At 36.1% G+C, this 25,312-nt stretch overlaps 1 protein-coding gene across 1 annotated transcript; it reads right to left on the reverse strand.

Moving 5' to 3' along the window:
- Positions 1-3,624: 3,624 nt before the first annotated feature.
- Positions 3,625-24,820, reverse strand: LOC117325646 (polycystic kidney disease protein 1-like 2). Its single transcript, XM_033882038.1, has 13 exons — positions 24,601-24,820; positions 23,795-24,260; positions 23,158-23,360; positions 22,480-22,701; positions 19,706-19,876; positions 17,733-17,893; positions 16,641-17,328; positions 14,932-15,064; positions 9,180-9,418; positions 8,573-8,747; positions 6,829-8,070; positions 5,967-6,058; positions 3,625-5,758 (listed from the first exon to the last, which is right to left on the reverse strand). The coding sequence occupies exons 1-13, from the start codon at positions 24,814-24,816 to the stop codon at positions 5,555-5,557; spliced, it is 4,212 nt and encodes a 1,403-aa protein (XP_033737929.1). The 5' UTR covers positions 24,817-24,820; the 3' UTR covers positions 3,625-5,554.
- Between the last annotated feature and the right edge of the window lie 492 nt (positions 24,821-25,312).

Genomic DNA, 25,312 nt, shown 5'->3' on the forward strand with positions numbered 1-25,312 from the left:
TCCGATGAATCATCACGCCTGTCTGTCCCTTGAATTTTTGTCTACAATTCTAGAGGTAAACGATGCGTCTACGGAATTATAAAAGTGGAATAATAAATTTTAAAAAAAAGGGAAAAAAAGGAAGAATACGGTGTAGACAAAAATCGCTTTGTTGCTTAGAAGGGATGACACTTCACGTTGAAAACCGAATGAATTGGAACTCTTCATTAAGGATTTAGTAGCTTTTAATTCAAGGTAGCAGTATACGTGTATGACTTGCTGATGGATATCACAGAGCCGCATAGATAATTTATTGCGTTGAGAAATGCATGCATACATCATGCCTTAAATGTCATACCGGAGTGGCACGTGAACGCAGTGGAGCGATGTGACACTTTTTGAAATATAGATAAACTATGTATTGAGTGAGCCGCACGATCGTCGGTCTGTGTAGATGTCTGGCTATTGTAGATATGGATGATAGACATGAACACTTTAGTGATGACATATTTTATGCAAAGATCGGGATACATCCCCACAATCACCTTGCTGTAGTATAACGTAAGACAATGTGAATTTGATCCTAATCAAGGTTCTCAAAATATTGGCTTTCATTTTCACCTCCGGCCATAACAAAAACTTCATACTGTCGTGACTGCCAGTCAAAAACTTCATACTGTCGTGACTGCCAGTCAAAAACTTCATACTGTCGTGACTGCCAGTCAAAAACTTAATACTGTCGTGACTGCCAGTCAAAAACTTAATACTGTCATGACTGCCAGTCCAGACTTGTTTTGGACGCCATTTCGTCTGTATTTCTTCGTCGGTTTTGAAGAATAATGTGTTTGACCATTTTGTTAGTTTCAGAGCCCAGGGCACTTAGAGTGTTTACGCACTGGTTTTGATTTTTGTCCAACATCAATTACATGATAAAAACTGTTTGGATTGTGGTACTACATCTGTAGACTAGCCATGAGACTCACGATAATTCCTTGTTCGTGAATTGTTTAATTAGGTTATCATTTATCTCTGTCCCTAAATATAAGGCAAAGCACTAGAACTTGACACCCGGAGGACAGTGTTGCTAAATAAACAAACTAATTGCAATAGGAATAAGAGTTTCCAGAGGAATCTCAGCGCCAACCATCAAACTTCTCTCCTCTTTTCGCATGTTTCTTTTTTTCTTCTTTTCGTCATGATGTGTAATTTTAGAGAGATCCAAGTAGATCTTTCTGAAATTCAATTAATGCATGAAGAACGTTTTGAAGATACATGTAGTAATAACAAATTTAAACTATCAAGAACTTTATGAGAAATAACGATAACAATATTCCAAAGTCCAAAGTCCAAATATTGAAAATACAAACAGGGCGCCAGTCAGCCATTTCGTTTTCTGAATCAGGTTCAAAATACCGACATGTATACATATCGAGTTTCAGAAAAAAAGAAAAAAATACCTTCAAGTACTTCTCCCAAAAAGCGAAACAATATTAGATAGTCAAAATTCACAGTTTACAGAACTCTTGATTATTTTTATAGTGAATGTATTCATTGCTTTACGTTCATGCATCTGTTTTTTTTGTTCTTTCCTACATTAATAGTTAACTGTCCATCAAAATACCTTTGCATGAGTATTTATCAAGTACTCTAAATTCAAGGTTAAAATATTTGTTTTCAATGTCATTTTAAAGTAGGAAATTGCTAGGAGGCCATTCTTTAAATATATATATGAAAGCATAATGGCCCATTCTGATTTAATGCTTTGTAATAGTACCACACAATATTCTAAAAGGTTCTTAAAGCAAAGGCAATCTTCTCATATGTGATTATATGGTATGCGTGATTGACAGTGTGTATGCTATCCTTAGAGTAAGGTTGCTGTGACCGTTTTTTTTTCTCCTAGGAGAGACAGATAGACGCCGGTGTTACTCTAACTCGCTATAATTTAATCGAGAGCGCGTATGGATGTTATGGTACAGTGGAAACGGAATGATACGACTAAATACATAAGGTCGGGCGAAAATTGCAGAGAAGGTAAAAACCTACCAATCACTTATACGTCAGAGAGTGATCATCACGTGACTCTGTTTTATCTGAAAAACAGACAACGTTATGTGACTACTATTATGTAAAAACGACTGAGAATTAAAAATCATTATAGCTTTCTGTCATTGACAATAACCACGTCAGAATAATTGAGGGAGCCTATTATTGATGAAACTGACATCCTGTCCAAATACCAACCTACATTATCCTCTTTATCAAATGTAGAGTTTCATATGGATTGTACACACTCAACAATAGCGGTGACGCATCGTTAACGAATGTAACCAAATTGATTTACATTATATGTAGCTTAGTAGAATAAGGTTTTAATATTGCACGAGCACAAAACAACCCTTGTTTCCATATCAAAGGAATTATTTCAAAATGGAACACTAATTAACAAAGAGGAACTAAATTATACTTGACATTACTTGTTGTACTTGAAGTTGTATCAATTTTCTACAGCTATCGGCGGTTCGAAAGTAGGTCAGGTGTATGTAATTAGCCTATTTCAAATTCGTATATTCTGTCAGGTAAATAACCGTGTGTTCTATAAGATAAATAACCGTATGTACTGTCAGATAAATAACCGTATGTACTGTCAGGTAAATAACCGTATGTACTATCAGGTAAATAACTGTATGTACTGTCAGGTAAATAACCGTATGTACTGTCAGGTAAATAACCGTATGCACTCTCAGGTAAATAACTGTATGTACTGTCAGGTAAATAGCCGTATGTACTATCAGGTAAATAACTGTATGTACTGTCAGGTAAATAACCGTATGCACTCTCAGGTAAATAACTGTATGTACTGTCAGGTAAATAACCGTATGCACTCTCAGGTAAATAACCGTATGCACTCTCAGGTAAATAACCGTAGGTACCGTCAGGTAAATAACCGTATGTACTGTTAGGTAAATAACCGTATGTACTGTTAGGTAAATAACCGTATGTACTGTTAGGTAAATGTCATATCGCATTTTATATATGTACCAAAATGTCATATCACATTTTATATATGTACCAAAATGTCATATCACATTTTACACATGTACCAAAATGTCATATCACATTTTACACATGTACCAAAATGTCATATCACATTTTATATATGTACCAAAATGTCATATCACATTTTATACATGTACCAAAATGTCATATCACATTTTATATATGTACCAAAATGTCATATCACATTTTATATATGTGTCATTGTCTCATATGATGTCATACATATATACATGTACCAAAATGTCATATAACATTTTATATATGTGTCATTGTGTCATATGATATTGTGTTACATGTACCGTTAGGTCATATCACATTTTATACATGTACCATAATGTCATATAGCATTTTATACATGTACCATAATGTCATATAGCATTTTATACATGTACTATAAGGTCATATGACAATTAATACATGTAACATTACGTCATATGGTAATTTATTCATGTATCATAGTGTCAAATGACCGTTTATACAGGTACCATTAGTTCATTTGACATTTGACACATACATTTTGTACCACATCTCATGACATTAATTTAATATTAACCTGTATATTTACAAACAGGCAGAACAAATATAAAATGCTTATGTATGTTATTTAATAAAATCACACTATATATATTCAATGAATAAACATGGCTTAAAATGTCTAGTACTAGGAAGATTTTTAAAAGTTACACAAACAATATCAACAAACCAGTGCGTAATTATGTGCACCTCTTTCTTCAACAAAAAGTGAGAGCTTTCACAGATGATTCTGAACAAGATGATGAAACAATCAACAAATGATATCTTAAAAATAAAAAAAATATACTGTATTACAATTGTATATTTTAAAGAATAAAATAGATTTCCAGCAAAATATTTAATTCAATATCGAGAGGCAATATTGCCACAGCAGAAGCATGATATATGAAAACTAATTCCACAAAACATAATGAATTAATAACCTAATATTGGAGTCCATAACTTAACATAATTTCTAGTTACATTTTTTCAAGATAATGTAGCTCTTTAGTAAGTACCATTCCAGAAGATAATGTAGTTCTTTGGTAAGTGACATTCAAGGAGATAATGTAGTTTGTTTAGTAAGTTACATTCCAGTAGGTAATGTAGTTCTTTGGTAAGTAACATTCCAGTAGATAATACAGTACTTTGGTAAGTAACATTCAAGGAGATAATGTAGTTTTTATTAGTAAGTAACATTCAAGGAGATAATGAAGCTTTTTAGTAAGTAACATTCAAGTATATAATTAAGTTCTTTGGTAAGTAACATTCAAGGAGATAATGCAGTGTTTTTAGTAAGTAATATTCCAGTAGATAATGCAGTATTTTTAGTAAGTAACATTCAAGGAGATAATGTAGTTCTTTGGTAAGTAACATTCAAGGAGATAATGCAGTATTTTTAGTAAGTAACATTCCAGTAGATAATACAGTTCTTTGGTAAGTAGCATTCAAGGAGATAATGTAGTTCTTTGGTAAGTAACATTCAAGGAGATAATGCAGTGTTTTTAGTAAGTAATATTCCAGTAGATAATACAGTTCTTTGGTAAGTAACATTCAAGGAGATAATGTAGTTCTTTGGTAAGTAACATTCAAGGAGATAATGCAGTATTTTTAGTAAGTAACATTCCAGTAGATAATACAGTACTTTGGTAAGTAACATTCAAGGAGATAATGCAGTGTTTTTAGTAAGTAATATTCCAGTAGATAATACAGTTCTTTGGTAAGTAACATTCAAGGAGATAATGCAGTATTTTTAGTAAGTAACATTCCAGTAGATAATACAGTACTTTGGTAAGTAACATTCAAGGAGATAATGCAGTGTTTTTAGTAAGTAACATTCCAGTAGATAATACAGTACTTTGGCAGGTAAGATTCCAGTAATGAATAAAGATAGTTTTCCAGCCGTTGGTTATAAAATTTAAAATGTGCTTATGCTAAGATATAATTTTCACTTTTTTCAACATTTAATTAATGAACATCAATAGGAACTTATCTAAGCAGCAATATATTTTTGTGAACAGCCTTTGATATATCATAAGCAGTGTTCCTCTCCAATACTGGTTGTGATATACCAAAGTCTAGTCACATTCATACTTAGTATTAAGTACTAAGTATATTTTGACTGGATTAATTTTAAATCTAATGAATCAGCAACACTTTAAGTAGCTTAGAAATAGATTGATACATTTCTAATTATAAATTATGAAATTGTGAAAAGGATACAAAAATCATGAAAGATATATTACTTAATTCTGGAGGCAGCAACATGAAATAGATAGATGTACTTTTGCAGAATTAAAGATGTTTAAAAGTACACTGTATGAAAAAATGAATACACGTGTTATTCACGTCTTGAGACACTATCTATACTATATTTTAACAATTAAAGAATGTAAATGCAGAGCAAAACAAAGCTATTTGAATGTAACTCATGGTAACGTTTCCTTAAGGTGAATTATATGTAGAAATAATGTTCATTAATGGTAACGTTAGCATCAAACCATTACGTGTATGATAAATACGTTCGTTTATCTCTGCTTTCTTTGTTTGTGAATTCCTCTGTTATTGTGATAGGTATGCTGAACAGCTCTGGCATGAACTCGCGGAACATTGCGTTGTCTTGTGGTCGCGCCTCAAGCGATGACGACACATTGATATCCATTTGCTGATCCGTCTGCTCTTCTGATGGGTTTATGTCGACTGTCGCCTAGCAAAACAGTAATAGTTTATTGGTATACCAATATTTTATATAAAAATCCGGTGACAATCGCGGAAACGTTGTAAAATAACAGGGATTTGCAATTAGAAAAAAAACATACACAGTAATTTCTGATAACGTTGCTACATGTATGCTAAAGAAATTCAAATTGCATTTTTGCAGTAACTCGATTATGTAGCAAAAACGTATTACAAACCTTGCTCAACCAACCATCTCCGAAGATATCCCTCATAGTCCTTACAATGTTGGTAGTATCAAGCTGAGGATTAACACTGCCGGGAAGCCAGCCTTACAAAGTAAGTAATAAATTAATTATGACATGATAATGATAGTCTTGGTAATGTAAAAAATAAATAAAATGTAAATATAAGACGAACAATTCTCATTACCATCAGCGTATAATATAATAGCAGCATAAGGTCATATTAACTGAATGGTTACGACGTTATATTTGATAGAAGAGTTATATATAAATATGTGAAGTGATTTGATTATATGTCACTGTATTTTAGGCATGAAAATATATTTGAGATCCTATAACTAAAACGAGGATTTAAATGCCTGCTTTTTATGAAGTTACTAATTTACTTAATATATTGTACTTAAAATCTTATAATATTTGAGATACTATTACTAAAACGAGGATATAAATGCTTGCTCCTTATGAAGTTACTAATTTACATAATATAGTGTACTTAAAATCTTATAATATTTGAGATACTATTACTAATACGAGGATTTAAATGCTTGCTTCTTATGAAGTTACTAATTTACCTAATATATTGTACTTAAAATCTTATAATTTAAGATGTTCAAAGAGTTATGGAATGGCGATACAGCAGAAAAAGACCTGTGCGCTACTTTGTGTTTATGGCTATATTATACAGGGGTTATGTATTAAGCCGCTGGTTCATCAACAACACGAATATTTCCCCGAGTTAAGTCGGTACAAATTAGAAACTTCCTACATATGTCACCTTCAAGTACATTCGTTTAATGTTTTATTACACCGATATAAAATGCCCAAGTGCGTTCAGTAACAAAATAAATCCACTTACTATTAAATGTGTTTGTTTGGGACGTTTGACATTGGCGCTTCTTTCTCGATATCCCGAGTATGGCATACACAGAGTTGGTCAACAGGTCAACGATCCCGAAAGTATCTGGATTTCTCGCTGTATCACTTCTGACATCAGTTATACTCTGGTTTAAAATCACAGCAAATATGGTCATGAGGATCATCATAACAAACAGAACATAGGAGAAGTAAAACAGTTTAGCCAAGGTAGGGGAAGCTTGAACCATAATGTCAAGTTTGTTTTTTCCTATGAGTGAGTTACAAAGACTTCCCATCGCAGTAAAGACACTTCTGTAGTCATTCATTTGGGAACCAAAAACGAGGAACCCAAACATCGCCCACGCTAGGAAAGCAATACTGAATATTATTCCAAAACCAAATAAGTCTGTAGCGGCGTTTGTTATGACACTGGCAAGTTCTGACATTTTCTTGTTATACCCAAGAAGGCGGAGCAATCGAATGTTGGAGATGAAAACCAGCATTGATGATATAATATTAAATATCATATCCCATATGACTACGTGGTTAAAATTGATGAAGGCTTTTTTGTCATTGTAGTACAAGTTCATTGCCTGTTTTGTGTAGACAAACCTTAAGATCCAAACTGATACGGCTATAAAGCTCATTAGCACACACAAAACGTCAACCAAGTTCCAAGAAACACGTAGACACTGGCAGCCATCTTTGCGCAATTTCAAGATCAACTTGATTGTACCAAACAACATTGCAATTATGTAGATGATATAGCAAATTAATGCATATACGCCTAGAGCCCCAGCATGTTGATAGGGTCGGAACGGATAGATATCTACCCATGTAAGTAACCCACCGTTTTCCGTGAACTCCGCTAGGAATACCATGTACACGAACAAGTTTGTGTTCGCATTGTAAAGAGTGAATTCTAAGAATACCGCTCTTGTTTCCCGGTTGATCCATTGGTATGCTACCAATTCCTCTCCAATGTATCTAGAACTGTCCAGACCATTCTCAAGTTTTAGGATGTAACCTCCCCCTCCATATGTTTCATAATCGCCTGTTATAGGTGTGCCCCAGATGTCCTCGGACCGTTGGTAGCGCCACGCATCCGCAGAATACAAGTAGGCACTGTCACAATTTGTGGACGTGTTGTCGTTCCAACCAACACAATAGGATTGCTCGTCTTCTTCATACATGTTGTAGCCAGGAACACAGTCTCGTTTTTTCACCAATTTCCGGCACTTACCTATAAAAATAGTAACCCGTATTTTTTATGGCAAGTTTCAATATTCATACTATAATCAATATTTATAGAATGTAGATTTCGCGCCGTTTTATCACTTAGAAGAAAAAAAAGAAACGCAAAATCTACTGTTTTTAATTTAAACTTTCGGTACATTGAAAAGAGTAATTTTTAAAACTAAGCAAATTGATGAATTTTAAAAAAATGACAAAAACAAAAAATATACGTTTTGCTTGGCATTGAGTAGGTATTATTAAGCGACCTATTTTTTCCAATACTTTGAAACATTTGGCAACTATGAATGTGAATAAACTTTTGTATATAACAAATTTTCACATATCTTCTTATGATAGTATTATTGATCTGTACACAAACTAAACATATTAGACAATTCCATATACAGTTACTTAGCGTGATCATCAATTTGGTAGTATTGAGATGTAGGCTAAGAAGGAGTTTAATAATTATGATTCCATTTTCAGTAAAAAAACGGTATATATACAACCTCTGGTCATTCGGACGAGACGTAGACGAGGGGGTCCTATTTTGGTATTAACGAGATCGTCGATGTTAAAACGATCCAGTGTCCCCATAGGTTCATCGTTATAGTAAGAAACAGGAAAATAGTGTAGGTAGAAGGTATCATTTAACCACTTCACAAATCCCTGGGCATCACGTATCTAAGGTACAATGTAGAAAATATTCATAACACTATGTAAAACAAGTGATGATAAGAGAACGAATTGGTAAAAGGATATATTATATGCATTCCATTTTGTATATAAGCAATAGGTATGGGTTATTCGATAATGATCTTTGCTGTTTGACTGAATAATACCGCCTTTTGCATTATCAGTATTATATCGCCGATGGCAATTTGCTCTGAGCGTAAAGCAGCTCAGTTTGAATTCAATTACATGGAAAATCTGAAGTGCATTGTTTTGAATGTAATTTTGTACTGTTATAAGGATAAGAACAATATCAGTGGATAAGGAGAGGAAGTGAACATCTTGGGAAAGATATATAGCAACAAGAGAGACACTTAATCTCAGTAACAACAAAGATAAGTACATGTACAAGGCATTTATCATTACACCCTCAATCGCTATTACCTGTCGAAATCCAATTTTAGGAGGGTCCATCATATTGAGAAGGTGTTTTTTTAACTGATATGAACGCATATCCCTGTCTATGTAGGTAATACTGAACACAACATAGGAGAAGATTATATAAAATATAATCTCCAGAAATGCCTGAAGAGCTTTCCTTTCATTTTCATGCTGCAGACGCACTCTCCTAATCACATCGTTATCAATGGGAGTGTTGTCTGATAAAATGGACGAACGGAAATCTAAAAAAAAAACAACAACAAAAAACAACAAAATCTTCGACTATCCGCATAAACTAATGCATATTTATACATATCTGCTTTTTCTTAACTTTCATGGATTTAGCAGTTGTGTCTACTTATCAAGGTATAAGATTTTAAAGGTTTAAATAAGTCTTATATATTGGATTTACCCGCAGAGAGGCGAACTATTTTTTTCCCAGATAAAGAAGAAATGAGTTGTTTTTAAGAATAAAAAACCCAATTTCCCTGAAAGACACTCGAGCAGGACCAAGTAAGACAATGGTTTGAAAATTGAAAGAAAAGCTGGAAAAAACAGGAATGATGCTCACTAAGAGGCTTGGTTAAATTGATACGGTGTTCATTAAGAGGGTTGGTTAAACTGATATGATGTTCATTAAGAAAAGGCGTGGTAAGACTGTATGGTGCTTAGTCAGAGGGGCCTTGGTAAGACTTGAATGGTGTTCACCAAGAGGGAAGGTTAGACTAGAATGGTAATCACTAAGATGAGGGTTTCTTAGAGTGAAATGGTATTCACTGAGAAGAGGGTTTGTTAGACATGAATGGTTTTTCACTGTGAGGAGGGTTTGTTAGATTGGAATGGTCTTCACTGAGAGGAGGGTTTGTTAGATTGGAATGGTCTTCACTGAGAGGAGGGTTTGTTAGATTGGAATGGTCTTCACTGAGAGGAGGGTTTGTTAGACTTGAATGGTGTTCACTGAGAGGAGGGTTTGTTAGACTTGAATGGTGTTCACTGAGAGGAGGGTTTGTTAGACTTGAATGGTGTTCACTGTGAGGAGGGTTTGTTAGACTTGAATGGTGTTCACTGAGAGGAGGGTTTTGTTAGACTTGAATGGTGTTCACTGTGAGGAGGGTTTTGTTAGATTGGAATGGTTTCACTGTGAGGAGGGTTTGTTAGATTGGAATGGTCTTCAACTGAGAGGAGGGTTTGTAGATTGGAATGGTGTTCACTGTGAGGAGGGTTTGTTAGACTTGAATAGTGTTCACTGTGAGGAGGGTTTGTTAGACTTGAATGGTGTTCACTGTGAGGAGGGTTTGTTAGACTTGAATGGTGTTCACTGTGAGGAGGGTTTGTTAGACTTGAATGGTGTTCACTGTGAGGAGGGTTTGTTAGATTGGAATGGTATTCACTGAGAGGAGGGTTTGTTAGACTTGAATGGTGTTCACTGAGAGGAGGGTTTGTTAGACTTGAATAGTGTTCACTGAGAGGAGGGTTTGTTAGATTGGAATGGTGTTCACTGAGAGGAGGGTTTGTTAGATTGGAATGGTGTTCACTGTGAGGAGGGTTTGTTAGACTTGAATGGTGTTCACTGTGAGGAGGGTTTGTTAGATTGGAATGGTGTTCACTGTGAGGAGGGTTTGTTAGACTTGAATGGTGTTCACTGTGAGGAGGGTTTGTTAGATTGGAATGGTCTTCACTGAGAGGAGGGTTTGTTAGATTGGAATGGTGTTCACTGTGAGGAGGGTTTGTTAGACATGAATGTTGTTCACTGAGAGGAGGGTTTGTTAGACATGAATGGTGTTCACTGTGAGGAGGGTTTGTTAGACTTGAATGGTGTTCACTGAGAGGAGGGTTTGTTAGACTTGAATGGTGTTCACTGAGAGGAGGGTTTGTTAGACTTGAATAGTGTTCACTATGAGGAGGGTTTGTTAGATTGGAATGGTGTTCACTGTGAGGAGGGTTTGTTAGATTGGAATGGTGTTCACTGAGAGGAGGGTTTGTTAGATTGGAATGGTGTTCACTGTGAGGAGGGTTTGTTAGATTGGAATGGTGTTCACTGTGAGGAGGGTTTGTTAGATTGGAATGGTGTTCACTGTGAGGAGGGTTTGTTAGATTGGAATGGTGTTCACTGAGAGGAGGGTTTGTTAGATTGGAATGGTGTTCACTGTGAGGAGGGTTTGTTAGATTGGAATGGTGTTCACTGAGAGGAGGGTTTGTTAGATTGGAATGGTGTTCACTGAGAGGAGGGTTTGTTAGATTGGAATAGTGTTCACTGTGAGGAGGGTTTGTTAGATTGGAATGGTGTTCACTGTGAGGAGGGTTTGTTAGATTGGAATGGTGTTCACTGTGAGGAGGGTTTGTTAGATTGGAATGGTGTTCACTGAGAGGAGGGTTTGTTAGATTGGAATGGTGTTCACTGTGAGGAGGGTTTGTTAGATTGGAATGGTGTTCACTGAGAGGAGGGTTTGTTAGATTGGAATGGTGTTCACTGAGAGGAGGGTTTGTTAGATTGGAATAGTGTTTACTGTGAGGAGGGTTTGTTAGATTGGAATGGTGTTCACTGTGAGGAGGGTTTGTTAGACTTGAATGGTGTTCACTGTGAGGAGGGTTTGTTAGACTTGAATGGTGTTCACTGTGAGGAGGGTTTGTTAGACTTGAATGGTGTTCACTGAGAGGAGGGTTTGTTAGACTTGAATGGTGTTCACTGAGAGGAGGGTTTGTTAGATTGGAATGGTCTTCACTGTGAGGAGGGTTTGTTAGATTGGAATGGTGTTCACTGTGAGGAGGGTTTGTTAGACTTGAATGGTCTTCACTGTGAGGAGGGTTTGTTAGATTGGAATGGTCTTCACTGTGAGGAGGGTTTGTTAGATTGGAATGGTGTTCACTGTGAGGAGGGTTTGTTAGATTGGAATGGTGTTCACTGTGAGGAGGGTTTGTTAGATTGGAATGGTGTTCACTGTGAGGAGGGTTTGTTAGATTGGAATGGTGTTCACTGAGAGGAGGGTTTGTTAGATTGGAATGGTGTTCACTGAGAGGAGGGTTTGTTAGATTGGAATAGTGTTCACTGTGAGGAGGGTTTGTTAGATTGGAATGGTGTTCACTGTGAGGAGGGTTTGTTAGATTGGAATGGTGTTCACTGTGAGGAGGGTTTGTTAGATTGGAATGGTGTTCACTGAGAGGAGGGTTTGTTAGATTGGAATGGTGTTCACTGTGAGGAGGGTTTGTTAGATTGGAATGGTGTTCACTGAGAGGAGGGTTTGTTAGATTGGAATGGTGTTCACTGAGAGGAGGGTTTGTTAGATTGGAATAGTGTTCACTGTGAGGAGGGTTTGTTAGATTGGAATGGTGTTCACTGTGAGGAGGGTTTGTTAGATTGGAATGGTGTTCACTGAGAGGAGGGTTTGTTAGACTTGAATGGTGTTCACTGTGAGGAGGGTTTGTTAGACTTGAATGGTGTTCATTGAGAGGAGGGTTTGTTAGACATGAATGGTGTTCACTGAGAGGAGGGTTTGTTAGATTGGAATGGTGTTCACTGTGAGGAGGGTTTGTTAGACTTGAATGGTGTTCACTGAGAGGAGGGTTTGTTAGACATGAATGGTGTTCACTGTCAGGAGGGTTTGTTAGATTGGAATGGTGTTCACTGTGAGGAGGGTTTGTTAGACTTGAATGGTGTTCACTGAGAGGAGGGTTTGTTAGACATGAATGGTGTTCACTGTGAGGAGGGTTTGTTAGACATGAATGGTGTTCACTGTGAGGAGGGTTTGTTAGACTTGAATGGTGTTCACTGAGAGGAGGGTTTGTTAGATTGGAATGGTGTTCACTGAGAGGAGGGTTTGTTAGACTTGAATGGTGTTCACTGTGAGGAGGGTTTGTTAGACATGAATAGTGTTCACTGTGAGGAGGGTTTGTTAGACATGAATAGTGTTCACTGTGAGGAGGGTTTGTTAGACTTGAATGGTGTTCACTAAGAGGGTTGGATAGATTTAGACTTGTTAGACAGATTAGCCGACTTCAAAAGATTTTAAGTGACAATTAGAGGGAAAAGGATGGCGAGAGTGTTATTCTAAATCACCACATGTACTTAATATCACATCACTGACAGCTCAGGTAGACACAGGTGTACCGACCATCCTCATAGGAAAGCGGAAGTCACAAAATTGAAGAATTTCTTTTTAAGCATTACACAACATATCTAAAATATTTATAAATTTAAATGCAATAATTGCCCCCACAGGCATTTTTTTCTAAAAAAACCCATATATTTTAAGCACATTATAGATGGTCGTATTCTGCTTCATTACTGAGGGTTTTGTAAATCAATGTATAAATATATAAATTAAATGTTATTAATGTGGTACTAACCATGGACAAAATGTTTATCTTAAAATTATATTATTATATTAAGTACAAATAAAGCACAGGAAGCAAAGTAAACACAAGTAAAACAAACGCCAAGATACAAGTAAATTCATGTGGGGAGGATTGCGATCGCTCAGGCGATTAGAGCATAATCTCAGGTGAGGATCCGAGGTGGGTGGTTCAACTCTCCCTCACAATTGTTAATTCATTGTCGAAATGGGTTCGGATACATAAGGATATGTATAGGGAAAAGCCTACCTGCTTACAGTATGATATTGTTAGCATCATTTTAATTTCACAGGAACAGATAAGTTTTTGCAAGATGCTTTGATGAGATTAGATATTAGCTAGACATATTGAAATTTGGATACATTTCGTTTGCTAATGTTGCTTTCCCTGTTACATGATACGGGAGATAATCCATTAAGGGAAATATATACAAAGTGTCATGGTTGGAGATGATCCATGTAGGGATATATATAATGTGTCATATGGTGGGAGATAATCCATGTATGGATATATACATTGTGATATATAGTGGGAGATGATCATTGCAGGGATATATACAATCTGTCTTATGATGGGAGATATTCCATGTTGGGATATATACAATGTGATATATAGTAAGAGATCATCCATGCAGGGATATATACAATGTGATATATAGTGGGAGATGATCATTGCAGGGATATATACAATCTGTCTTATGATGGGAGATAATCCATGTAGGGATATATACAATGTGATATATGATGGGAGATGATCCATGTAGGGATATATACAATGTGTCATATGGTGGGAAATGATCATTGCAGGGATATATACAATCTGTCTTATGATGGGAGATGATCCATGTAGGGATATATACAATGTGATATATGGTGAGAGATAATCATGGCAGGGATATATACAATCTGTCTTATGATGGGAGATGATCCATGTAGGGATATATACAATGTGTCATATGGTGGGAGATGATCCATGTAGGGATATATATAATGTGTCATATGATTGGAGATGATCCATGTAGGAATACATACAATGTGATACATTGTGAGAGATAATCCATGTAGGGATATATACAATGTGTCATATGATGGGAGATGATCCATAAAGGAATATATACAATGTGATATATTGTGAGAGATAATCCATGCAGGATATATACAATGTGATATATGGTGTTAGATAATCATTGCAGAGATATAATATGATATATGATGGGAGATTATCCATGTAGGGACATACAAATTCATCATCTTACTAATCCTTTTATTGAATACAGTTTCTCTCCAATATATACATATGCAGTATACATAATTCAATCAGCATATTAGCATATTGTTTCATATAATCATTTTGAATAAAACAAGCTGATTAAAAGAAATATGTCACAAGAAACAAATGTACTCACATATAAGGTCACGAATAGTACTACCATTCATTGTCATTGCCACTTCGCGAACTTTCTGTAAATCCATTGTTGGAGCTTTGGTATGAAATGGTTTCCGGCATATAACTATTGGCACCATCGCCAAAAGTAAGACCTATAATGTGCAAAACAATTCTTCATTAACAGCAGATATGTTAATTATAAAATCAATATGCCGCAGCACTAACACATTGCATGCATCTATATAAGTTAGAATCAATGACCATCACCATCTCGATTTTAGGGGAAAAAAAGTGCAAATTATCACATATATGCGCCAGTGAATACTTAAAAAAACATTGTTTATGATACATACTTCGAGATGTGTTCGAGGTCAAAATTATCAAAAACTGAATAAAAACAAATAACTTGGTAGATAGAAAATTATGTTTGTTGCAAAATAAGTACAAATTAAGCACATTTCAATAATATATAGATACGATTACAGGAACCGTGATGACAAAATAGATACCAATTACAGCAATCCTAATGACAAAATAAATACAATATTTCAGCAATCCTGATGACAGAATAGATACAAATTGCAGGAATTCTGAGGGCAAAATAGATTTCGATTATGTATCACATGTTTATATATATATATATATGGGTCAACCATAAAGATGTTGAAATTAGCGATATAAATTACAGGTGACATATAAAGTATTAACTAGAACTGTCACCAGGATGGCTGACTAATACCCCGCAATCTGCATGAGTCAATGGTGAATTGGAACTGTTACTAAGATAACCCAGTAATATAGTGACCAGTTGCCATTGCAACCATACTTTTGAGAAAAAAAATGGCATGCACATCTACACATGGTCCTCTATATGTGTGTGAAGTTTCATTGAAATCGGTCATTCGGTTTAGGAGGAGTTGTCCGGACAAACTTAAAGTTATGGTTCTTATCGGAAAACCTGTTTATAGTGACCAGTTGCCATAGCAACTATAATTTTGTAAAAAAGAAAGAAAGTGGCATGCACATCTACACATGGTCCTCTATATTTGTGTGAAGTTTCATTGAAATCGGCCCTTCCGTTTAGGAGGAGTTGTCCGGACAAACTTAAAGTTATGATTCTTCTCTGAAAACCTGTTTATAGTGACCAGTTGCCATAGCAACCATAATTTTGAGAAAAAGAAAGTGGCATACACATCTACACATGATCATTAATATATGTGTAAAGTTTCATTGGAATCCGCCCATCTGTTTAGGAGAAGTTGTCCGGACAAAATGTGTCTACAGACGGACGGACGGACAGACAACCTGATTCCAGTATACCCCCTAACTTCGTTTCGGGGGTATAATTACAGGAATCCTGATGACATAGAATCAATTACAAGAATTCTGATGAAGGATGAAATACATAATCGTCAGTCCCCCCCATACTCGTCACTGTTCTAAGCTTTAGTTTGCTGTTTACATGTTTCATTTTTTAACCTGTTTTGTTGACATGAAACTTTAGCAATTCATGCATTAGTACTTTGTTAGTACTACTTTCCTATAAGTGTAAATATGTAATATAGAACAAGTTTTTGACCTAGTACAAAAAAAATCTGACGGACAGTTATATCCCATACAACGCTTAAACAGCTGGTTTTTTTATATGGAGCATATTTAAACTACTACTTAGTCTAATTGCATCTGATTGAATATTGAAATTTAATTAGATACTTTTATACTGCTTACCTTCATGGGATCGACAAAGACAAAAGAAGTCGCGGAAGAAAATAAAAAGGACGTCAACCACTCCTGCGATTTACTCGGACCCCAGTCCATGCTGAAGAGCAGCAAGAAGAACGCAGACGTTATCACAGCTAAAGCGATAATGACCCAGGCTAGGATTTTAACGAACGACGGAAGAGGCATTTGATCCTTGGAGTAAAGTATCTGGTCATCGACATCTCTCTGCTGCTTCTCCGCCAGATATTTATTCTTGGTCTTTCGACGTTGCTGTCGCTTCTGTTTTGAATATGTGAACAGTAATGTCACAAGTATAACTGGACCAGTTGTGATGAGAATTCCAAATATAGATATGTATACCGTAGACAATGAAAACTTCATCATACCCACAGATACGTGCGCCACTTGACTAGCCTCCTCTGACTCCGACTTGAAGAACATGGCATTTGTTATCATGGTTAAAAGTAACAGCATCAGAATGCATGATACTCTCTGGAGGCGACTAAAACTGCTTCTTTCTTGACGCATAAATGCGGATAACCACAGATGGTCCTCAGTCATACCATGTCTTACGTATTCAGGAAACAGCACGTTAAATTCACTCAGTTTTTGATCATTACAAACAGGAATTGTTCTTACAGTCTGTCCGTCTTCATGGTCAGCAGATAACCAGTTATCACAAAGGAAAACATATCTGGATGAAGAAATCACAATGCCTGCATTAAATTAACATTTTGTCGACAAATAATTAAAGTATTGAAAGTTAGATTTCCTCACGGATTATGGCAATGACACATCAAATTCATCAAGGTTAAATAGAAAAGTCACAGCAATAATGTAGAGGAGATATTACGACTATTTACGATATGTTAGATTAAATATGCTCCAAAGCCCCTGCACCTCCACAAAATGCATTTTCTTTAAAATATATATTTTTTATTCTATGAACCATCAATCAAATTCATCTCAGTGATATGCGAGTGCAATCATAAAGAGGATTAAAAGATAAAAAGTTGGCAGAGCTGTACGATGCAGGCATGATTAATGCTTTCTTTTCTATTGATGCCAGTAGATTTAAAAAAAGTCATTATATTTTACCGTTTATTGATGTGAAGATCGTCAATTGTAACTTTATGGAGGTTCCATGAGGCGCTGTTCCCTTTTCCAGAGTTGTCATGCCAGATCCTAAGATATTGTAAGTTACCAAGAGATTCAAATGTTCCCAGTACAAACGTCCGTACACTACCAGTAGGGAAACCCTGAAATGTGTAAAATGAGAGTATAACTGCTGACCTTACTATACGGTTATCAATGAGGAGCTTACTATCTTTGATTCTTACCTTTATTTTTTTCATAAGGAATTTTTATCCCTGTCATTTTATGTACTATGTATATATTGCTATAAGCAATTATCCCTGGTACTATATGTACTATGTATATATTTCTATTAACATTTATCCCTGGTCATATATGTACTATGTATATATGTCTATAAACATCTATCCCTGGTAATACATGTACTAAGTATATATTTCTATAAACATTTAACCCGGATTATATATATACTATGTATATATTGCTATAAACATTTATCCCTGGTAATATATGTACTATGTTTATATCACTATACCTTTACAGAATGTATTTATACAAACATTCAATTATTACATATGATAATTATCATGTTCTAAGATAGTATTTTATATAACAGTAGTTCTACGTTTCTAGATAACCGAGCCCTGTTTTCGTGTATATTCGTTGCGTGTTTGCATTTCAAGGAGTCAAACAAGTCCCATCACGTTCTTCTATATAATCATTAAACTACAACAAAACGTTCTCGTCCTATTAAACTACAACATTTAGAAAACTCGATGCATGCATTTTTCTTTTCGTTTTTCCCGATCCTTACTTCAAATAACACAATAAGCCTCTGTGCCTGCTCTCTTAATAACAATGAATGAAATGGAAGTTTTAATTACATTGACACGTTTCATGTTGTAGTCCTCCATAAAGAAATGGTGATAACTATTTTTTCTCTTTCCCTGGACAGAGATATCCGCAGTTTTACCGGGGTGAGATTTTCTTATCTCACCCTAGGGAATAGACAAGCTACACGTGTTCTTTGAACGTGCTCTTGTTCTCGAAAGGGTGACGTCAATATGACCTGACCCGGAACGTTTGAGTGTTAATATCAGTATTATTCACAAAGGAAATTAGAATAAGTATTAATTATAAGACTTAACTGAGTGTTTAGTGTTCTTTTTGACACGCTTATCGGAATTATATTTTGTATGAAATCAAATTCGTAAGGTGTAAAGCGTCTGCTGCAGCCTTATCACAACAGTCATCTGCCGTCCACGTGTTGTTGTTTATATACGTTTGGATTTGGTTCACACTACGATTGGAAAACATTATAAGAGAAAAATAATCATTCACCCCTTTTTGGGATGAGATAGGGGGATCTCAACCCTCATCTCACCCCAAAATCGGTGAACGATTCTGAAATTGCAACACCTAAATCAGTCGTACCTCTTACTTTGGAGTTCCGACGCGTTAGTCCTTAGCATCGCTGCCATCAAAGAATAACACTTAGGATTTTATTTTCGTTAATCCGGATTCTGACAACTGAATCCTTGTCATCGCTGCCAGCCTTATCACAACAGTCATCTGCCGTCCACGTGTTGTTGTTTATATACGTTTGGATTTGGTTCACACTACGATTGGAAAACATTATAAGAGAAAAATAATCATTCACCCCTTTTTGGGATGAGATAGGGGGATCTCAACCCTCGGGAAGAGATTGTTAAGTTCCCAAACACTCGGCAAGCCTCGTGTTTGGGAATTTAACAATCTCCCCCCTCGGGTTGAGATCCCCTCATCTCACCCCAAAATCGGTGAACAATTCTGAAATTGCAACACCTAAATCAGTCGTACCTCTTACTTTGGAGTTCCGACGCGTTAGTCCTTTGCATCGCTGCCATCAAAGAATAACACTTAGGATTTTATTTTCGTTAATCCGGATTCTGACAACTGAATCCTTGTCATCGCTGCCAAGAACGAATGGTACTTACGATTTTATCTCCGTTGCTCAGGATTCTGACACCTGAATCCTTGTCATCACTCCCAACGACAAAATTAACATTGGAGCTGGTTCCTGCACCTCGCTTCATAGCCGTGTGGATGGTCAGCAGATAAAAGTGTTTGTCACTACTGTCACTGTCGCAAAGGAACATGGTTTTCCACTGTGCCAAGAACCAAAGAAAGTTCAGTCTAACGCAGGTATATTGAGGTTCCCCGACGAGTGTAGGATGTTTATCATTTTCATCTAACTCGAGTGAGATAATTTTCGAAATTTTTAGAAAAGCTACTAACGAGAGTTGGATAAAATTATAAAAAGATCGTCACGAGTCGGGGAACCTTCTTTCTAACAAATGTAACTTGTCGAGTTCAAATTCTCCCAACGTAACAACTAAATTATGTGAACCGAATCGCTACGCGACAAAATATAGTTCGTAATAAAAGAAAGCGTATTATCTATGTTAGAGGCACGTCTCATATATCCTTTACTATATTTGTAAATGATATAATTTTACAAAACGAAATATAAGTATGACGATTCTTGTATCTGTGTGTTTTATTAATATTAATATTTATAGTGTTTAAATGACTCAACTCAAACATATGGGCCTGTATCGCTCACCTGGCTCTACAGCAAATTTGCAGTTGATTGAGGTCATTTCTACAGATACTATTCTGATAACCAATTTATTCAATCATCAGAGTAAGCTAGGTTTATTCATGTCAATAAATTTTCTAGTCCTTCATTCCAGAATACTATTGGCCTAATATCAGGTCTTGGTGACTCTTGGGTATCGCAAGATTTAAAAACATTTCACCCCTGTGACCTTGAATGTAGGTCAATGTCATTCATTTGAACAAACTTGGTAGCCCTACACACCAGTCTGCTACAAACAGGCCCAACCTTAAGTACCTGAGCCTCTTGGTGTTTCAGAAGAAGTCGTTTGAAAATTATAGCCTATTTGACCCATGTGACCTTGAATGAAGGTCAAGGTCATTTATTTCAACAAACTTGGTAGCCCTTTACCCCAGCATGCTACACGCCCAATATAAAGTCCCTGGGCCTCTTGGTTATTGAGAAGAAGGTGTTTGAAGATTATAGACTATTTGATCCATGTGACCTTGAATGAAGGTCAAGGTCATTTATTTGAACAGACTTGGTTGCCCTTCATCTCAGCATGCTACAGGCCCAATATCAAGTCCCTGGGCATCTTGGTTATTGAGAAGAAGTCGTTTGAAGATTATAGCCTATTTGACCAATGTGACTTTGAATGGAGGTCAATGTCATTTATTTGAACAAACTTGGTAGCCCTTTAACCCAGCATGCTACAGGCCCAATATCAAGTCGCTGGGTCTGTTGGTTATTGAGAAGTCGTTTGAAGATTATAGCCTATTTGACCCATGTGACCTTGAATGAAGGTCAAGGTCATTTATTTGAACAGACTTGGTAGCCCTTCATCTCAGCATGCTACAGGCCCAATATAAAGTCCCTGGGCCTCTTGGTTATTGAGAAGAAGTCGTTTGAAAATTATAGCCTCTTTGACCCATGTGACCTTGAATGAAGGTCAAGGTCATTTATTTGAACAAACTTGGTAGTCCTTAATCCCAGCATGCTACATGCCAAATATAAAGTCCCTGGGCCTCTTGGTTATTGAGAAGAAGTCGTTTAAAGATTAAAGCCTTTTTGACCCATATGACCTTGAATGAAGGTCAGATCATTTATTTGAACAAACTTGATAGCCCTTCACCCCAGCATTCTACAATATCAAGTCCCTGGGCCTCTTGGTTATTGAGAATAAGTCGTTTAAATGAAAAAGTTGACGCCGGACGGACAGACGGACGGACGACGGACGCCGCACCACGACATAAGCTCACCTGCCCTTCGGGCAGATGAGCTAAAAGCGATACCGTCATCGCGAAGTCAAAAGTTACCGCTGAATAGTAGACTAAGTATTGTCCGATTCAATCATCGGTCAATTCCTTGGTTTCGTAGGTATACTTTTACTGGTTTTTGTGATGTTAAATGTTCATCGTCAGATTTATTAATTCAAAAGACAAGCATTTTAACTAATATTTCGGATACCGAACTGTCTGAGCAATATGTGTAGTTCACGTTTCTCAGTATGTTTACACGACATCTCTTGGTTTACAGACAAATATTCCTAAATAGATTTTTACATTTTGTGTTTGGGATAAATATTAATAATAAAGATAAGTGGAAAGATAAGAAAATGTGCATTTGTTGTTGTTGTCTTCTGTTGGTACATTATCCGTACCGAAAGACACCGTCCTAGCTACTAGGACTACTGTATCAGGGATAATTTTTGATAATTCATTCGTGGCTATCGGGGTTCACTGCATATCGATAATCACGGGGGAGGTTGGGTGTCAGTTTTGGCTCGCTATGATCAATGCAATATATCGCTGCCTTGCGTCGTCTATGTTACCATCATCAAATTATGTTTCGTACGACTAAATAAGGCCACCCTCTCACCAAGTTATGCAAAAATCCAAAAAAGTGTCCATACTGATTTTCCGAAGACAGACGACAAAAAGGAATAAATCAGAGTAGTAAAAATAGTCCGCGGTCAAAGGCCAGAGGTTGTGAGGGGTCACAAATGAACAATTGGAGGATTTGAAAGTGGGGTAAATAAAAACAATAACACGCTGCTACGAATTATGATCAAGTGTCATGTCGGCTGTGAAACAGGAGAGACGTACGCGCATGACTGCAAGTATTTATAAACAAAAAACGAACTACATTTACCGTTTCATTGTCTCGTCTGTCCTTCTTTCTTGCCCATATGCAAGCAAATATATACACAATGAGCAGTCCTGTCAGCGTACCATACACTGCAGCGTTACTGGCATCGAATTTCGACCAAACCGTCCGAAAGTTTATGCTGTTGGCGAATGTGGTTGCAAACATATTCCCGGTGGCTCCCGGACAGCGACAGAAAGTCTCGTTCAGGGTAGAAAAAGGAAGTACCTTAATATTGTAAATATATACTGTTAAACTAAAAGAAATAAAACATATAAATTCATATTGTGATAATTTGATCATTTGATTGCAAAACAACCTTCTTACGATTGTAAGGGTTATTAAATGATATTTACTTCATACTAACGCTTTGAAACAATCCATTGTATATATCGTTTTCCTTTTAGAGCTCCTTTTTCGAGTGACACGTCTCGCAAGAAATTGTAACGAAATTCGTTTGATTATTATAACATGATAAAAACTGTACAGAACATAGCATTGCAGAAGACATGTATGTATTTATCCTATAATTTGAACAATACACACGTGATAAATTCCGTTTGTACAGCAATCATGCAATATTCCTATACAGAATCAAATGCGGGAATAATTTGTCAGATAAGTTTCAAATGTTGATTAATTAAATTAAAAAAAAACACCCCAAAATAAGAAAAAAACCCTTACTAAACAGCCTGAGGAAGTCCACAATTGTTTATCTTCGTCCCAAGTGCGGCAGCCAGTTGTTACGATCACCATGGTGAAATTGACGTCAGCAGGTTCGAACGCGTGTGTCGCATTATCTATTGAGGTGTGATTAGTCGACGTTGAATTTACATCAGCTGCTCGCCTTTTACGGAGCCTGTTACTTACTTCGGGAGGTGGTGGGGCTGTAAAAACGTTAAAACAGATAACAAAGGCACCTAAATGATTATGTATCCAAGATTAGGATTCCTGTAATGATAATGTATCCAAGATCCAATATTGTCGTTACCATATCACAGCCTAACGCTAAATACTCATATCAATTTCTACACAGACTTGGCACACGTTCAAACAAATAGTACTAAGGGTTGTTACCCCCCTGCACACAATTCCGTTTGCTTGGCTTTTTAAAATTATGGTTTATATGTAACGGGTTGTTCTTCATTATACATCAACAGAAAGTGATGAGTGTTCACACATATAAATGTAAGAAAGTAAATATGGTCTGCTGTTAAAAAATGACGATAGAATGAAATGTCAAAACCACTACGCGACATTAAGTACGGTTGTGACTTATTACCTTTCTGCAATACAAAAGCTTCTTGTTTAAACAACTTACCATCAATAGGCTTCAATGCTAAGTAGACCTTCCCAGCGCTGAGCATGTTTTCCGGAACGAATACTTTGAAGCCGTATTTATCATTAATCCAATCTCTAATTGTCATGCTATAGGTCCAGTCAAACATTGAAGTTGATGGCAAATTATTAAACCGAACAAATACGTCATACAATCCATAGGAGGAATAGTCGAATGGATTAAAATTTTCAGGTAGAATATAAAATATCACTGCATCATTTTCACTATGTACATTAAAAAAGAAATACAGCATTTGGTCTGGGTCATCCTTGTAGTAAAGCGGCTGATATTTCTGGGAAAAAGCAACACCTTCATTAGATATCTGCATATCCAAGCTTATATTTGCCCGAGAGTTGTTCTGATATTTGATATCAACCATAATTCCTTTTGATGTGAGTTTGTTTGCTCCTTCACCGTGATACTGGGGTATCTTGTTGAAAACAGCCGTCTTAAAATAAACCAAAGTTGTAACATTAAACATCAGCGTAAAACCATTAACAGAAGAGAAAGGCGTACAAACAGGTACCATTTATTAAATTACCCAAATTACTGTCATCATTACAAAATATGCGTGCATATTGTTCCTTCTTCTCTGTCAATAATAAATGCTAAGAAGCTTAAGCACCTTTACTACAATCATGTGTATATCATTTTAGCTTAATTTGTATTTTTGGTAATGATGGATTCCCTCCACTATCCAACTTACGTACTTTGTTAACAACGATAAAATCAGATAAAAAAAGAAACTTGAATATTCATTAGGGCTATGTAAATGATGACCCTTTTACCTTAATATGTAATTCCTCTGATGAATTCACGTTGTTGGTGACATTGCTGAAATCCATACGAAAAGCTGTCTTATTATTTGTTTGGTTGACCAGACTTTGTAAAGTAGTTTTCTCCAATGTCATTACTACATTACTTCTCTCGATAACATTTTCCGGTTCGCCATATAGCATGGTATTACCAATTATATCGAGTGCCTTTTTCAAAGTTTCCATCATGTTATATGCGGAAATATTGACCTACAATAATCAATGTAATAGAATTAGTGACACAAAATGGCTGAGGTATGGAATGAAAGATAATTGAATTTACATCATCACTGCAGCGAAGATTTCAGTTTTAGTATTGACCAATCACAGCGATACTTTCTATTCATCGCATTTTAATGCGTTGAATTACTGTTTAGATTTCTCTTAGGTGATGGTAAAATCAGGGGGTGCTGTTGTACATCATTTATATATATCGTAAGACACAGTATGTTGAAAAAGATGATGCATGCATTAAAGAATGATATACTATTATGATAATATTCTATTCAAAAAACAGAATCCTATCATCAATTTTATAACAGAAGACACGCTATATATCATCACATAATATATAATTACCAGTAATAATATCATACACAATACTACATTACCTGGCCGGACTCGAGTCTTGTATTGATATCTTTCTGCATGTTCAGCTTATCAATGTACGCCTTTTGTATCCGCT

Source organism: Pecten maximus, chromosome 1 (assembly GCF_902652985.1).
Source record: "Pecten maximus chromosome 1, xPecMax1.1, whole genome shotgun sequence".
NCBI lineage: Eukaryota > Metazoa > Mollusca > Bivalvia > Pectinida > Pectinidae > Pecten > Pecten maximus.